Genomic DNA, 17,531 nt, shown 5'->3' on the forward strand with positions numbered 1-17,531 from the left:
GTTAAAAATCTCACCACCTCAATGCTAGAGACTGCTAATCAAATTTATTGGTCTGGACATTAAGGTGCTTTCTTCTTTGAATGACTGCTTTGTGTGGTGTTTCCACCCGGTCACATATGAAGCACAGGGACATCCTCTGGATCAGGACTTCTGGGAGGTCGAAATACCCAAAAATTTTTGAAAGCTGGGCTGCCACACATGACCTTCACTTGACCTCTGCCTGCCCAAATCAACATCTTCAGAACTTATCCCAAGTTTTGCTGACTTTTCCCTACTTGCTGGTGTCAGGCGTGTTTAAAAACACTTGTTCAAGCTGTCACCTGCAAGTGTGCGCAGGCAGGGAAGGAGGCAGATCCTGTGCTGGAGTTTTGCTGATGAGGGCTGGGCTGGAGCAGTCCCTCCGCAGTGATATGCTGTAGAGAGTGCTCTGTGTCTGGTCTTCCTGACCTCAGACCTCACGTTTTGGTCACTTGATGTCTCTGGGGTCCTCATTCTATTTAAATACAATATATTGAGAGAGGAAGAAAAAGATGGCCAGAAGCGCTGTCGAAAGCTGAGAGGGCACCCCTGATCTTTCGCTTTTCCACCTAACTTGGATGGGCACAAGACAGGCCTGGGCGGAGAGAAAAGTTCACGTGAGAAACCTTGTGCGTCAAACAGAGGCTCGGTCTCATGTATCCACCTGTAGTTGCTCTTCTTGCTGATTTATCTGAAGGACTTGGCAGGTGGTGTTTGGGGTTGTTCTCTGCTAATGGCATTGCAGCATCTCCTGCTTTTGTGTGTTTACCTGCAATGCTCCCAGCAGTCCCATGACGGTGTGTCTTCTGTCCTCTTGTCACTGGGAGAGCTCAGGCAGTGCTGGCAGCCTCTGTTAAAAGAATTTCAGCTCTTGTTTTAACTGAGCTTTTTGTTCCCAGTATTTTAAAGAAATACTCCTGTGGTTGACAGAGCTGCAAAACAACCAAAAGCTCTTTTTCATTCCTTTCTAGAACTGATGATGTTCCCTAATGGCCATTTTACATCAGCAAATCCTTCCCAGTAACCTGAAACGTAGCCTTTAGCTTTGCCACAGCCCTAGGGGGTCTATATATGGTTTCATGTACAGTTTTCATAATAAACATTTAACAAAACAAAAGGGTTTTATGCTAACTCTAGATTGTTTTGTCTCCAGGGGTGAGGGTTACACTTTCCTTTGGTGATTGAAAGATGATGGATGCCACTCAGGTCTTTACCAGGATACTAGGGCAAGTAATTCATGTTTAGTGTTCAGTGGCTGAGACAAAGAATTAATGTATTTTAAAATTTTGGATGCGCTGGTTAATTCATTTGTTGGCTGAGTCTTGACTGGCAGTCCACAGAATATGGGTGGGCCATTTTGCTAGCTGATTGTGAAGATAGAGATAAAGCTATATTTTATGAATTGCTATTTCCAAGGTCATCTGGAAATTGAGCAGTTCATAAAATATATCTTTGTTCAGAGATATATTTGATTATATAAAATATGACCCCAGAATCAATTTGGTACAAACAAGATGTTGCCTTTAGGGTTGAAAACACATTGTTAGAGGCATGAAGAGCAGAAATTGTCGCTGCTGTCTTTGTGTGGCTATTGTTTTTGGTTTTAATAGGAACAGAATGAATGACATTTTTCCACCAGACCACTTATGCTCAACTATACCTCCAGGACAACTTCCTGGCCAAAAATATTCAAAACAAACAAACACAATAGCAATTCTACTCCAATTACATTGTTTGCAAACCAGCTAGTGTTCATAGAGTACTAGGTTTGGCAAATCCAAGTACTTCAGCCCTGGATTTTAATACTAGCTGTCTGCGTGTGAATTACTTGTAGTTGTTTTGCTATTCAGGTGAGCATTTGAGTGGCTATGTTCATTTCTGTCCAGACTGTGAGAAAAGCATACCCTAGATGTCTTAACAATTTGGGTAAAAAAGCTGAGGTACTGGGAAGGCATCCTTGCTCTTTGGCCAAATGTTCATTGATTTCAATGGAGCTGAGATTTCAGCCTAGGGCTCTGGACCAAAGCATACACCAATTTCAAAACTTTCACTTAAAAGAAGAATAACTGAATATTAAGTGTGGGGAAGAGAACGGAGGAATTTATTGGTTGCTCTTTTGTGTAAGCAGAGCCCGTGTCTGTAAGAGCAGAGTGAACTTATTGGTTCTGTGGCACCTTTTCCTGTGGTTTCAGCTGCCAGAGGGATCCTACAGCGAGCAAATCAGCAAACCTGCTTGTGGCTTTCAATCAGTTTTCTTTGGCAACGGGAATAGTTATGGAAATATTGATTGCTGTAACTCACAGTTTTAAATATTTATGTAGTGTTCTGGATTGATGTTGTAGTTATTTCTTCTCCCTCAGATAGAGGAATAGATGACTAGATGATCTTTCGAGGTCCCTTCCAACCCCTGACATTCTGTGAATCTGGCTAAGAGAAAAGAACTTGTATGGTGGGGATACTGTGAAACTTGTAGGAAGGAATAATACAGCCACTCTGTCTTCAGCAAGGTTTTTGGGCTTTATTCCAGCCCCAGGTCTGCTGACCTTGGACTTTTCAGCATCTTCACACTTCAGTCATCTGGGTCCTGTCCACACCCCGTCTGTTCTCTGTGAGTCAATTGGGTGGATGTCCTCAGCAGACCCTCTCAGACCTGGAGGAATGACTCCTGCATTGCCATGCTTAGTGTCTCTGGCTGCCAAAGTGGGACCTCTCCCAGGAACACAAAGACATGCCTCTGAGTGCCTCTGCGGGAAGGGCACAGCAGCATGACCTGTATTAGGGACAGAGTGCATCTCCCGTGTCCTTGAGGAGCTTTGGGTTATTAACCCTTGCTGAAGCCCGTGTCTGTGCAGCTGCTGCACAGTCAGATACAAGACCGTGGAGGTGAGGTGTAAATGCCCAAGGTGGGCCATAGTGTCTAGTGCTGGCTCACACAGTGGAGTCCTTGCCATTACAGATATAGTTAGAGAAGCAAGGCTGTGCACTAATTAGAAGGTCCAATAGCAGCTACAGCAGAATGCTGCCCCTTGGAAATTTATATCTGACTTTGTGGTTTATCTGCCACTTACCCCTGCCCAGGGTACAGATCTGAGCAAGCTGCTGCAGTGTGCAAAGGCAGTTAACAACTGTGAGAAAGTCCGATTATCCTTTTTACATAAGCTATAAATATAGGTTCCATAGAGAATATTACAGATACTATATTATATTTTATATTCTCAATTTGGAGTCTGTAGTTACCCACTAGTGAGTTGCAGCAGAGGTTGGTATAGGGTGATAGACAGGGCAGTCTCACATCAAGGTTCTCTCCCGCAGACTCCAGGCTGTCTGTGTTTTGTGGAGGTTGTGTCCATCCATTGAATCAAGTCGGGGTCTTTTGCTCCCTCCCATGTTAGAGGCATGGCTTTAATGAAGTACAGCCCGGTTACCTTCAGGAGCATTGGAGGGTCACAACCTCAGAGGAGGCTGCCAAAGATGTGAACTCTCTTCAGAGTCCCAGCTGCAGATGCCAGAGCCTGGCCAGGTGGTCACAGCAGTGACTTGTTTTACCCTCTCTATTAAAATCCGAAACACTTAGAGCGTGTAAAGTGTTAAGCAACGTTTTTCTTCAAGAGGGCCCCATGCTTCCATGCCTTCTGGCTGGAGGGAGCTCTCTTCAGAGCAGGTCCCTCTTTGACAAGTTGACCTTTGCAGCTAGTGTTGAAAAGGTCAGAGAGTCAAGGTGGGCAGGAGCTGCTGTGGGATTTGGTTTTGTCTCCTTGTCGAATAAAGGCCAAAGTAAACACAGGCCAAAGGAGCATTGCCTCTGATAAAAACAGCAGAGGCAGCAGTAGGGCCACGTTAGCCAAGGAGATGTATTATCCCAGTGCAGTGCGTGCTGACCAAGCAAAGATATGCCTAGTCTCCAGACCTGCATGCTGATGCCCTGTGCCAGGGGCATGTCCTCACCTTGTAGTAGAGCTGATGGAAATTTGAAAAATTCTGTTTGGGAAGAAGTTGTTGTCTTTGCAAAGGTTTGTGTTTGAATTCGTGGCAAGTCAAGACTGCAAAACATTTCCCACAGAAAGATGAATCCTAACCTTTTTTGCCTGGGAGAACTTTGAAGCTCTCCCAGCTGAGCTGCCCTGTGTAAAAGGAAAGGCCTGTCCTCCTGTGGATGAGACTTTGAGCACCAAAGTGGTGGGGACTCTCCAGAAGGAGCTTAGGGAGTAGCAATCTTTGAGAAATGGCTTGGGTGGGTGTCATGCCTCCAGATCTTGTACTTCAATGGCAAAGTGACCGGAAGCCTCAAGGACTGTGTCTTTAGCATCCATTGGGTGTCCAGATTTCCCTGTTGAGAGCTGGGAGCGGAGACCGTTGGAGACTCTGCTGGACCTGCAGCTTCTCCACTGGCTTGCAGTAGCCCAGAGGCTGGCATCCATGTGGAAAGACAGTCCTAGAGCCAAAGGCTTAGGCAGTCTGAGAAACACAGCCCATTTCCAAGAGATCACCTACACGGCATCCCTCCCCTTCTGGGAGAGGAGGGGTGTCCTGACCTGAGGATTACAGTTGGATGGGGGAGTGCGCTGAAAGACGTTGTTCTGATGTAGGTATGTCAAGGCATTACCTGTGAGTTTGTAGGTCCTGAATCTCCTTGCAACTCCCCCCGTTCCTATAAGAAAGCATTTTTCAGCCTCCCTTTTCCATGGCCGTGGGAATTTAAGCTGAGTTGCCTTCTTCCTCAGCCGCTCACAGAAGGATCCTGTCCTCCCAGTTCTCCAGATCCACCTACCTAAACGTTTTGCCATCCCCTGTGTGCCAGGCGGTGTGGGGGAGCTTCCAGTGATTGGCAGTGCATCCTCTGGAGGAGTTCAGGAAGATAAGTCATGTCAACTCATGACGTCCTTGCCCGGAGATCCTAGATGTGTCTGTAGATTGTCCACTCTGGAGGATGTCCCACAGCGAGCAAGAGCCAGCTCTTGAAGCAGTATCTGTGGCTAGCATTGCTGGCTGTTTGAGAGTGTGCTGAGCACCTTTCCCAGGATAACTTGATTCCTCTTTATGCTGCTGAGGGGTTGTTTACGTATGATGCTTTGTGGGTGGGATGTGATTTTGTTACTGCTCCACTGTTGGACACTGTTTGGGCACTCTGCCCATTGATGATTAACGATGTTTTGAGCTGAGGCTCTGAGGTGCTTTCAGGCATACTCCAGGTACCAGAAGTAAAAGAGATGTTATTATCATCAAGGTACTTCAGTGTAATATCAAACATAGTCAGAAGTGAATTAGTTAAAGCAGCGTGTACACATAAGTCCTTTTACGGTGGATGCTCAAGCAGCTGATACGGTGTAATTTAGAGCTCGATTTGTTAGACTTTTGTAACCCTCTCCTCTCCATGAGAAGGTGTTAATTTGGCAGTAGAAGCTGGAACAGCTGTCAGAGGGCAAACCTCTCCCACAAAGGCATTTTAGTGAAGCATGACTCTTCACACAGGTTAGGAAATCGTGTGCATTTGTTGATCTCAGCCAAAGCACATTTTAAGGTTAATTCTTACAGCTTGCACAACTAGTATAGGCTGGGATCTAATGGTTTCTTGGGCTTAATTGGACCTTGGAGTGAGCAAAAGCCTGTAGAAAATCTGCATTTATTGTTGGTCTTGGTTCTACCAAGATCAAACCCTTCTTTCTGCAGCACAGTGGTTGTCTTTTAGAAAAATTGCCTAGAGGGCAGCTGCTTCTTCTGTCCAACATCTCAGGTGCTCTTCACGTCCATGGAGAGGAAGCTCAAATTTGGATAGAGGAGGGGTTGAGAGGGTCACAAGGTGACCTCAATATGATTGCCTGAAGCTACCTGTAGCCTCAGTCTGACAAGCACAGCCAAAAACCTCCCTGTTTTCCTGAAACCAGTAGCAGTGGTGGCTGAGCAGTGTGTGGTGCTAAAGTGGCTGATGGGGAGACCACGAGCTGGTTCAGATGATGACCTCACCCATGAGGTTCAGATATGAAGAGCTGAAACGGCAGCTTCTGCTCAGCCCGTGCCAGGATGATGGGATGACTTGGGTGGCCGTGGTTTGGTGTTTTAGCTCTGACAAAAGCTGTGCTGGCTACATCTGAGCAGCAGTAACCTGTGGGGAGGAGGCTGAGAAGCTGGGAGCTGCTGGAGATGTGGGGAGATTGGGCCTGAAGCACGCTTGGTGTATGTCTGAAACTGTTTGCCAGGGATAGTACATTGTCTTGGTATGTCTGAAGCTAGTGACTTTGTTTTCCCAACATGTTTGAAGAAGTACCAAACACTAAAATGACCCGTAATTTCAAAGCACTGAAGGAAGGAGGCACTTTTAAAATCCTCACCTCTGTTTGAGTTGCCAAGCTTGCAACTTGCTGAGCTGAAATTCTGTGATTTGGACAGGGCAGAGATAGGAAATGGGTCAATGCTGAAGCTGAAAATTCACCTAAAATGTAAAACTTTGACATACTCCAGTATTAACAGTCTGTGTGCTGTTTTGGTCCCCTCAAGCTACTTTACTGCATGAGAAGGTTGAAAGGTGATTCATTCATAGTTTACAAGTACCTAAAAAGGGAGAAGTTTCTGGTTGCTAGATGAGATTCAAATTCACCAAAGAAAGGCAGAGAGATCTCTTGGCTGGAAGCCAAAGTTAGAGAAATTCAGGCTAGGAATAAGGGCTGCAGTTTAAACAATATGAATAAAAAACAGTGGAAGGTCTTTGGCTGGCACAAAGCAGACTCGTCAGCAGTTAACAGCTCTAAATGAGGATATCTGGTTTTTGGGGGTTTTGGGTTGGGTGTTTTTTTGTTGTTTTTTTTTTCTTTCCTAAAAGATGACAGAATTATGAAGAGAGAATTTCCAACCCTTCCAGGAGACCAAGGCTGGGCTTCCCTTTCGACTGCAGCAGCCTTTGCACGGCTCTGGATGCTGCGTCCCCAGAGCTTGGGGCTCTGTCTGCTCTTCCCATGCTGCTGTGCAAGCACCAGCCAGGCTCGTAGCGCAGCAGTAAGGCACAGATGTGCTGGGAGCACGGCTCAGTTTCTTTGTGCACAACGCTTTTCCCAGACACAGTCCAAAATATTTCTGGATTGGATTCTCCTTTCACTGCCCTGTCTGATTCAATGGGGAAACTGCAGTCCACGAAGCGTGGCTTGTGAGCCGAATGCACCGTCTTTTTCCCTCTTGTAGTAAGACATGTAATCAGGGGAGGAAATATGTTCTCTTCCCTTTTTCTGGGCAGGAGTCTGATGGAGGCGATGCGATGCAGGAAAGAGGCCCTGCCCTGTGTGAGCACCAGCTCTGTAACTGCCACGCTTGGCTTATGCCTCTTTGGACCCACCTATTTAGGAATGTCACGTAATTTTGTCACTGGTGGCCAAGAGCACAAGGTGCAAGAGGTGAATAGGTTTGGGTGAGGTATGATTCGTGACAGTGGGGTGGAACCAGGGAATAGAGATCTTGGGAGGTTTCTTGCTTGTCTTCTCATTCAGTGATCTCCAGGTTTCTCGGCTTTGTTCTGCTCTTGCCAGCATTTTCTTGGGAGAGGGACAAGGCTGACACATCTTTCTCCCAGGCCATGCTGCCTGATTCATAATTCTGCATACAACAAGCCTGGAAATGATGTGAAGCAGATGCACCAATGCCAAGGTCAGGACCTTCCCAGTATTTAAGGCATGTGTATGCTGTTGGCATGGTACAGGGTGACCTCAGTGTGCAATAGGAGCCAACCGACACACACATTCAGACAGAATAAATATTTGACAGAGACTATTTCTTTATTCCCCTAAATGACCTCTATAAAAAGCAAGGTCCTATTTACCTTCCCGGCTCTCCGTGCCCAGTGTTCTGAGAAGAGACAAGCTCTCTTCTCCATTCATTGACTTCCTCTCTTCTGGGTGATCCATTTCCAGGCAAACATCAGGTGTATTGGCTTCACAAAACCCAGGACACCTTGGATTTTCACAGAACTCCTGAAGTTTGGGGAAAGGTGAGATCATTTTTTGTTCAGAAGTCACTTTGGCTGTGCCATAGTGTGGTGACCTGGGAAGCAGTGAAGGACATCAGTGTGTGGCCTGAAGCAACGGTCCAAGCTGTGTTATAGGATCACTTTCACTGGAAATGGCCTTTAAATAAAACCAACCTATGATGACTTAGCTTGGTATGAAGAATGAGCAGAGACATATGAAGGTCTATAAAATAGAGGTTGCTCTAATGACACCCATCCAATTCTTCCTCCTTTACTTGCTCTTCCATATCCCAAGATCAGAACGCACTAGGCATTTAAAAGGTGGCTTGTTCATATTAGACAGAGGAAATACTTTATCTGTAACACATCTTAGACAAGTGGAAACCTGGTATTATTAAGGCAAGCTCAGCAACGTGCTGGTTTGTTGTGTTTTTTTTTTTTTAAGGTTAACGCTGAGAATGAAAAAGGGAGCTAGAAGAGTGCAGAGCTGTCAGTTGAAAGAAAAATGGCAAGCCTGCTAATCCTTCCTTATCAGGATGAATAGAAAGCCTGGCAGAGATTGATAAGAAGTGTCTCCCTCTCTGCTGATATTTCAGGTGCATGGTAAAATCACCTCTCTGAAACACCCAGGAAAGCTCATTTGAAGAGCCAGGCTTCAAACTGGAAGAGCTGCTGGCCAGCCTGACATTGCAGGTCTTAAGATTACTTCAAATAGCTTTAGTCTTTCACTTTTCTGAGCGCAACCTGAAGAATAACTCTTCCTCTAATTCTCATCCTTTACAAATGCAGGTTTCCATCGCAGCCTGTGTCAGTGGCTGTTGCTCTGCTGCCAGTGCTCTCGTGCTGAATGACCCTCTGTCTTAGCAGCAGGCGTGGGACATCTTGTGGCCCGCGCTGCTGGGGCACGGGGGAGTTGCTCCCCACGACCTGCCTCAGTTCCTTCTGCAGCGAAACACACCGGCTGTGGCTGGTGGGGGTGTGGGATTGGCAGCGTGCCTGTTGGCAGAGGTTGTGTAACTGTTGGGAATAATCAGCGGCAATAGCAGGATGAGGGCAAAAATAGTCTCTGAAGAGCTTGAGCTCCTGCATCCTTGGCTCTAGCCCGGTGAGAGAGCCTGGAGAACAGAGCAAAGCCCCACGCTAGTGGGAGACACGTGGGTCCTGTCTGCGTGGGTGAGGGGAGCAGTGGGGTTTGGCCACATGGAGCTGAGAAAGGAGCGAGACAGACCCAGGGCCTCCCTCTGTTCCCCACGAGGGTGTTTCTGACTCTGTAGTACTTCCCCGCTGGTGTGCCAGTCAAACCTGGGGGTCAAGCTGGCATGCAGCCTCTCTCCAGCCGTGACTGCAGCAGTGAGTGCTTTTCCCAGGGGAAGGGAGCTCGACGGGCTCGCATCGCTTGTGTGCAGCCTCTGGGAGAGGCAGGTTTCACATTGTCTGGTTTCTTTTTTTTTTTTTTTGTAGCTGTCCCTCCCAAACTGAAGAAACTGAAAAGCCCAAACGTTCATGTCGGTGAAAAGATTTCACTGAAATGCGAGGCGACTGCTGGAAACCCTCAGCCATCCTACAAATGGTTTAAAGATGGCAAAGAGCTGAAGAAGAGCAAGGACATCCGGATCAAGTATGGGAATGGGAAGTAAGTATGTTACGGGGCTGCTCTGCCTCTGATCACTAACGCTAAGTGTTTGGGTCCGGGGGGACTACCTGGCTAGAAGTGGTGCTGTGCTGTCCAAGTCGCTCCTGAGCAGTGCTGAGATGCTTCCTTGAGGTCATAGAGGCATGCACAGACCATTTGCCATGACCAGGAGACTGAGCAATATTCCCAGTTTACTCAGAGAGTAGCAGAGAGAGAGGAGCAAAGAGTGCACAGGATAAATGCTGGGTTTGTAGGTGGGGCTCTCCTTGGTTACTGTGCCATTGGGTTTCTGAGGTGGGTGTCCAGTGACCTGGGGAGATAAAAAAAACTGTAGACTGGCTGTTGGCAGCTTAGGTCACCAGGATTGAATTTTGGTTTGTAATGCACCTTGAGTATTGTGTTCAGTTTTGGTCACCTCAGTATAGGAGAGATACCGAGATGTTGGAGCGAGTGCAGAGGAGGGCAACAAAGCTGGTGAAGGGCCTGGAGAACAGACCTTATGAGGAGCGATTGAGGGAGCTGGGTCTGTTGAGTTTGACGAAGAGGAGGCTGAGGGGGGATCTCATCATGCTCTACAATTACTTGAAAGGACATTGTAGAGAGGTTGGTGCTGGTCTCTTCTCACAGGTAATTAGGGAAGAACCAGGGGGAATGGTTGCAAGTTGCAACAGGACAGGTTTAGGCTGGACATTAGGAAGAAATTCTTCACAGAAAGAGTGGTCAGACCCTGGAGCAGGCTGCCTAGGGAGGTGGTTGAGTCGCCATCCCTGGATGTGTTCAAGTGTCGTTTAGATGGGCTGTTGGGTGATATGGTTTAGGGGTGAACTTGTAGTGTAGAGTCAGCGGTTGGACTTGATGATCCCAAGGGTCTTTTTCAACCTGAATTGTTTTATGATTCTATGATTCTATGAAGGATTTGAATGCAGAAGCTGTCCAAACCTAGCAGTTGTCCCACCAGCCAACAATAGGCCTGCATAAATGTGGGAGGAATTGCTCTGTACTCTCCTCAGCTTAGGTGGACTCGAAAGCATCTAAGGCAACTGCAAGGACGCAAGAGCACATCATGATGCTGCCTGATTAGGGCCCGTAGTCACACACTGAGGACTTGCCTCATGCAAGACCTTGTGTTGCTGCACCCAGGACAAGCTACATCGTGACTGCCCCAAACTCCCTAAAACTCTTGGTCAGTCAGTGAGTGTCATTCCAGGGACCACCTCATTCAGGTGGTGCAGAAAGACCAGGAGAAATAGGTCCCAGTTCTCAGTAGAAATTGATTTAAATGGCCCCATGGTATTGGTATTTTCCAAGGCCAAATGTTTACATACGATGTATCTTAAAATTATTCCAAAATTGTGACTATGTTTACACTTGTATATTCTGGCCAAAGTCTGCTTCCACTGCCTGACCCCTTGGAAGACTTGAAACTAATTCTTTGCTAACATACGTTATGCCTGAGTGCGTGGAAAAACAGGTTGCCTCTTCTCGTTATGGACTTGACAGAGTATTAATTTTTGAAATTAGAAGTCGTTAACAAATCAGTTAGTGCTTGAGTGGGTCATTGTCACTTATTCTAATTTAAAATCATGGAATCATTTAGATTGGAAAAGACCTTTAAGGTCATTGAATCCAACTGTTAACCCAGTGGTGCCAGGCCCACCCCTAAACTATGTCCCCGAGCACTACGTCTACACATGATTTAATTTCAGTCTGTTGGTTTTGATTTCAAAGTCACACACAAAATGGTTGGCCTGCTTTGCAATAACTGTAGGAATTGTGTCTGTCTGGGGATGAGGCAGAGAGGTGGTTGGTGGAGGGCTTAGGCTAGAAACACAAGCAGGTGCAGGATAACTGGCTCCTGTCTAGCAGATGCTGTCTGCTCAGGAAGGGCGTCTGGGCTTGCAGGCAGCAGCAGTTGGGCAGAAGTGTGCCTGCCTCAGTATTTCTGTGGCCCTTTTCAGCCTCGGTTGTTTACCGATGGGTACTGGAGCTGGGATGCTGGGGAGGAATGCCTGGGGAGCTTGCTGGCCCACCCCGTACTGACACTGCGTCCCTGCGGGTGGGCAGCTTGTGGGACCCTGGGTTTGCTGGCGCTGGGGTCTCGCAGGGACGCTGGGGAGCTATTTGCCTCGGAGCTAGAGAGCGATCAGCCCCAGACCAAACACCCAGCAAAACTCTCTGGAGAGAGATCCTGGAGACGGCAAGAAGTGCCTCTTGCAGCATTTCCCTGCTGTGCTTCCAGAGACCATAGTCCTTCCTTGCCTCCTGGCACCCCATGTCCGGCACGAAGCTGTGGCAGGATGACGTCCCACCCACAGTGCTGTGGGGTCGGGGGGGGCCATGTGCTCCCTGGGTCAGAGACATAAACATATGAAAAAAGGTTGATCTTCTTTCCTCAGGACACTGCTGTCAAGTCATAATTCTGCATTTACCAGTTTCCATGGCAACACGTTGCCTTAAAGCCTGCCAGTGACAGGCCAAAGACATGTGCGTGCTGGAAGTGCTTCCTGCTGGCAAAATAAGACCAAAGATAAACATTTTAAAGAAAATTGAGCACCTGCCTCCTCCAGTGTCTGAGGCTCCCTCAGCAGCAAAGGTGTCCCCTGCTGATCTTTCCCCAGAATCACTTCACATCTCTCCTCCTGCTCCCTGCTGCCACTAAAACATGCCAATAAATGAGGAGAGTTCCCTGGTGGGGCCTGGCTGCAGAGACTAGGCTCAGGCAGCTCTTGAGCTGGGACAGTTTGAAGACCATAGTGCCTTGTTTGCCCCTTTTTTCAGCAGCCAGCAGTGCAGGAACACTTCTCTGAGTAAATCTGACTGAGTCTTCCTCAGGTTTCAAGCTCTCATCTCCACTGGCTTTGTTAAGTGTCAGTGGTTTAAAATGCCTTAAGAGCGTTGGACCTGCCTCCTTCTGATCTTTCCTGCATGCAATAAGCATTGAAAATTGCTCTGTGCATGCAGGCTGAGGATTAAGGGAGCCCTCATGACTTTGCATAACTCCATTAAGTAGCTGGTGAAGCTGAGTTTAGCAGAGGGACTGAAATCTGGTCATGGGATATGGGTGTACATCATTACTTCTAGCATGTTAGGAGGGTACTCCGGTGAAGGATAAGCATCCTGAACTGTAAAGCTCAGAAAGGAAGTCTTGCTCTATGATGATTAATTCAAGAATAATGGGGCTTATGTGTCTAGCTCCACTTAGAGATAACACTGGTCTCCCAATAATCCTCTGGTCTTCCTTTCAGGTCAGAGTAGAGTGGGATTGCCAAAAGGCTAGGAATAGAGCACTGAGGAGGGACTTTTATAGAAGAAGTACACAAGGCAAAATGCTTCATGGACTATTCAGCACCTGGCCAGGTGCACAGGATCATTTCTTTAAAACTTCGATCCAAAGACTTAATAGAGTTGTCTGCTGGAGCCCTGCCAGGATGTGGAGGTGTTGTCCATAGTGTTTCCATTGGCCCAGGGGCACAGTTCTGTGCTGGACTCTTTGTCTGCAACTCTGCAGCCCTTAGACAACCTATGGAGGATTAGGATGGGAGACAAGAATAACATGGTTGCCCTCAGTGACTTATTCCTCTACTGCTCTGTGCCTGGCTTTCCTCCGGCTGCCTTCAAAGAGCCTTGAGATTTCTGACTAGAAAGCATGACTGAATCCCTTTTTTTTTGTGATCAAGTTTTCATCTGATCCCACTGGCATTCCTAGGAGAGCTTTTTGGAAATAAGGGAAATATATGTTGTAAGGAGGAGAGGAGCAGTTAGCTATGTGTCAGCTCTTCAGCTTTTCCATCAATCATCTTCTCTCTTACTTTTTGAACTTGCCGGCAGAACTTCTGGTGCCATCAGGCAAAGGAGACAGGTTTTGGGTTTTTTTCAGTGGATATTTGCTGGAGGGAGGGGAACAATTCTGATTCCTCCTTTCTGAACTGCATGTTCCATCTGTAATTAGTAACAGGCTGGGACAAGCCCGTCTTGCGCAAAGAGGAAGCTTCTCTTTAAGGTAGAAGAAATCATTGGCTGGAAGTTCACTTCTGGCTTGATTTAAATAAAACACAGTTAGTGGGGAACCTAGAGAAATTACTTGGGAAGAATTACATGCAGGAGTGGAAGTACAGCAGAGTGAGCGGCTCTGCCTCGGAGCTGCCCAAGTGATACCGTTTTCTGCTGAGCTAGTCTTGAGATCTGATTGAGGCCACTGGCTTCCAAGAAGTTAAAGTTGGGTTTTGACTCTCTGACTTGTCCCAGCAAACGGTCAAACGCCAACTGTAGAGAAAGCAAAGGGAGTTTCTGTTTATGGAGGTGTAGATCACCTACCCCAGCTCAGGCTGTGTCAGCCCTGAGACATGTAGATCTTTGACTGGAGTCAGAGGGGGTCCTGTTAGTCTCCTCGCTGTGGCTGTCCTTACAGCCTCTTCCCTTTGTGTGCTCTTTTACCAGGGGAGATTGCTGGGGTGATGAAGGAGGCGTATCATTAGATTGGAGAGGGTTGGCAGTTCAGTTTGGGACAGGCTGACCATATGACGTCCCTTGGGAGTAGTGTCCTACTTTCAGTATCACCAGGAATCCCTATTGTTAGCCTGTAAGTGGAGCCAAGGGATACCCTCCTCTCCTGTTTCTGTACAGTAGTCCCTCAGGCGATACCAGTTGAGGCAGATTCATTGCTGGGGTCTTCCTTGTAGAGCTCCCTGCTGTAGATTATTCCCCACCCACAATGAATGGGGCTGTGGTCTTCCCTGTACAGCTCACTGCTCTGGAATGAAGGCAAAAAATAATAATAATGCCAAAGCAGCAGGGGAAAGAGAGTGCCAATAAAGATAAATGATTTCCTAATTAAGCCTGGAGACAAGGAGGGGCAAAGAGAACTGTTGAAGCCTTGTGGGAGCCAGAGTGAACCCGAGCAGGCTATACCACCACTCTGACAGGGGTCTTCAGGCTGACATTTTTAAACAAAGGAAAAAGCTCATTTGACAATGGCTCTTGCGAGAGCAATTCCAGATGCCTTGAAGCTAAGACTCTTCTCAAGCACCGGTGTTGTTATAATCACCAGGGGAGCTTCTGCCTTGCTAACTCTCACGATGTCATTATAAGTCTCCGATATTTGGGATTTGGTTTTAGCTGCTGAAGGCACTTTATTGAAGGGGGGTGTGAAGGAGAGCATCTCCTTTGTTTGTCTGTTTGTTGTTTTAAAGGAGATGATGGACATCATCTTGGCCAATGCACCTGGGACTGAACCAGGGAATTTGAGAACTGAAAGGAGAAGCAGTTGGATCTTGAGCTAGAACAATCCACAATCTCTGCAAGTTGGGGCTCCTAAGAGATTCGTGGGCATTTAATCAAACTCGACTGAGTTATACTGACTAACAAGTTATGGTCAGATGCTGGACTGCTGGAGCTGATGGTGTGTGCAAACTTAGGGAAGGAGCTTATGTGCCTGAAATTTTGTGTGTTTTTCCAGTGATGTTGGCTGCTTAAAAAAAAATAAAAATCTCTTGCTACAGACTTTAGCTCACTGCAGTTGCAAAAAGTCACAGTTTAGGTTGAAGCACTCTAGGTTGAAAAACTGGTTGAGATGTGAGCTGAAATCCCATTCATGCAGTTTAAGTTAAAATGCTTTGCCCTGGAGGAGGAGGACTGGGGTGAGGGCTGAGGCTGCAGGCAGGTCGTCTGGGACAGCACATTATATACCTACAGGCATGAATTTGCCAGGTTCCCTTTGTACTCCACAGATCAGACACTGATGAGGATCTCCAAAACAAGACAGTTGCTGAAAAATTACTTAGGAGTAAGAGAATGACATGTTCCAAAGGCTCCACACTTGGAAAGGAGCCCCCAAAGTGCAGCTGAATCTCTTGCAGAACCCTGGGTACCACCGTGGTGATAGGTTACGCAGAGATTTTGGAGGGGTAGTTCTCTGACTGTCTAGTGGTGCCATCCATTTCCCATGACCGCTTTGCCCGTAAATGCTTTTTCCAGATCTGAGTAATTGCAGCCTGGCTCTGCTCATCTCCATTCCTGTGCTCTGCACAGGGCTTTCCTCTAGACAGCTGCTGTTAGTAGGACACCTCCCTCTTCTCCTTCCCTGCCTCTGATCAGCCTCTAATATGTGGTATGTTTCTGAACTGGGACTTCTGTGCCTTGTCCTCAGCAGCACTGACCCTCCATGCTACAGAATGAGCTTGTGGTTTTGTTGCTGAGATACGGAGACCTCTGCACGCTCTCCTGGCCTCACACCTACCTGGGGCACCTTGTCTCTGTATTGAGGTTGTACACTCCACTCTTTGGGACAAGGAGATACCTCTTCCATATTTAGTGCTGGGAGGTCCCTGGCTCTTGGGAGACTGCTAACGTGCCCCTGTGAGGCATCACAGCAAGCAGGGACAGAACCTGCTCTGAGCTGGCCTCAGAGCACTGCTCCAGGATTTACATTTTCTCAGAGCAATTCAGATCCCAGTCTTGGGGTTGGAGGAAACATTTGTGGGGCGGATCAATTGGCTTGAATTCCAGGACAAGTAATACAAGGGACTCTGCGCTAACATCAGGTCTGTACATCAGCTTTAACCCAAAACTCAGCTTTTTACGTATTTATTGATTTCACATCCTGGCAGCTGCAGTGAACTTGCCTGGCATGAGGAGGAGCAGCACACGGGGGTTTGCCTCTCCACAGAGTGACCTCAAAGTCCACTCCCAGGACCAGCGAGTGGCTGCATTACACTGCCACTGCTGCTCTACACCTCTTCCCCTTGCAGGAACAGCTGTGGCAATTTGGCCCCAGGCTGAATTTGAGGATGGAGGGGGGTTGCACAAGTGACCCTGCTCTTTGGAGTGTACCCATTGATCTTCTCCCATTTTGTTGACACAGCGCAACCCAGAAGGGGACTCCGGCTCTCACTCTGACACCAGTGTCAGTGTAACCTCTGCAGAGGGAGCACTTGCTGAGTCTTCCTTTTAAAATCAGCCTGTCCCCCGCCTGGGTGCAGAGAGGCAAGAGCACTGCTGAGCAGAGAAGGGGCAAATCTGCTATTCAGGTTAGAACAGCACTTTAATGATGGGGAGCAGGGGTAGAAGAGAGCAGGCAGAGGGGGTCAGGGAATGGTTGGTCCTGTCTCCCATGCCTGCTTCTCCCACAATCCTGGCAGGTCAAACGCTGAACGGGGAAAATGATGGTGCGAGGGGAGGAGGAAGGAAGATTTTGCCCACTGCAGAAAGAATGATGGCTGAGCCCAAAAGTCAGGACATTCCTCTCCTTTTATTTGACTGCTTTGCTTGAGGACATTTTTCCCCCTTTTCCTGTTTGCTGTTTTTTCAGCTAATCCTGAGCTAAACAGACCATGCCCTAGAGTGCACAGCAGCCAGCATAGGGCCACTTCTTTTTATCAGGCAGCTGGCTTGCCCGGCTCTGTTGTGCTGCTCTGTATCTTGGGAAGAGATTGGACTCATTTCCATTTGGCTGTGCAAGGGAGAGGATGCTCCCAGCTGCCACGTCTGCTCTGCTGGACAGAGGTGCTTTGTCGTGGCCATCCCCACTCTGCTTTGCATTGCAGCGATTTCTTCTACATGATTTTCTCCCGCTGAGTGCTGGGGAAGATGTTTGTGTTCTTTGGGGCCAGGGCACAGAGAGCCCCTGCTCCAGCCAGTGGGTCTGCCTGATGTTTTTACAGTCTTGACTGTAAGCTGAAGAACTGGGTATTCTGAATCTTCTTGCCAGTCATTAGCCTGCTTTCTCCCAGGACAAACGCAGCACCGTGCAGAGTGCCAGGACAGCACATAAGCACCGGTTAAATCTCTGGCAGGAGTGTAAGCGGTGTGCGTTACCGCAATTGCTGGCCTTTCTGCTCTCTGCAGTATCAGTGTGCTTCCTGCCACCGGCTCTCTGTGCAAACAGAGAGGAATGGAGTTAATAGGTAACCACAGTGGTGTATTCAGCGTGTCCTC

At 47.7% G+C, this 17,531-nt stretch overlaps 1 protein-coding gene across 1 annotated transcript in view; it reads left to right on the forward strand.

Moving 5' to 3' along the window:
• Window positions 1-9,427: 9,427 nt before the first annotated feature.
• The window catches only part of NRG2 (neuregulin 2), a gene marked incomplete at both ends in the record, with an annotated part of 57,687 nt that continues 49,583 nt past the window's right edge, over window positions 9,428-17,531 (forward strand). The window contains 1 exon segment of the mRNA XM_009875551.1: window positions 9,428-9,599. Coding sequence (XP_009873853.1) covers window positions 9,428-9,599 — 172 coding nt within the window.

Source organism: Apaloderma vittatum, unplaced genomic scaffold (genome assembly GCF_000703405.1).
Source record: "Apaloderma vittatum isolate BGI_N311 unplaced genomic scaffold, ASM70340v1 scaffold10838, whole genome shotgun sequence".
Classification (NCBI taxonomy): Eukaryota; Metazoa; Chordata; class Aves; order Trogoniformes; family Trogonidae; genus Apaloderma; species Apaloderma vittatum.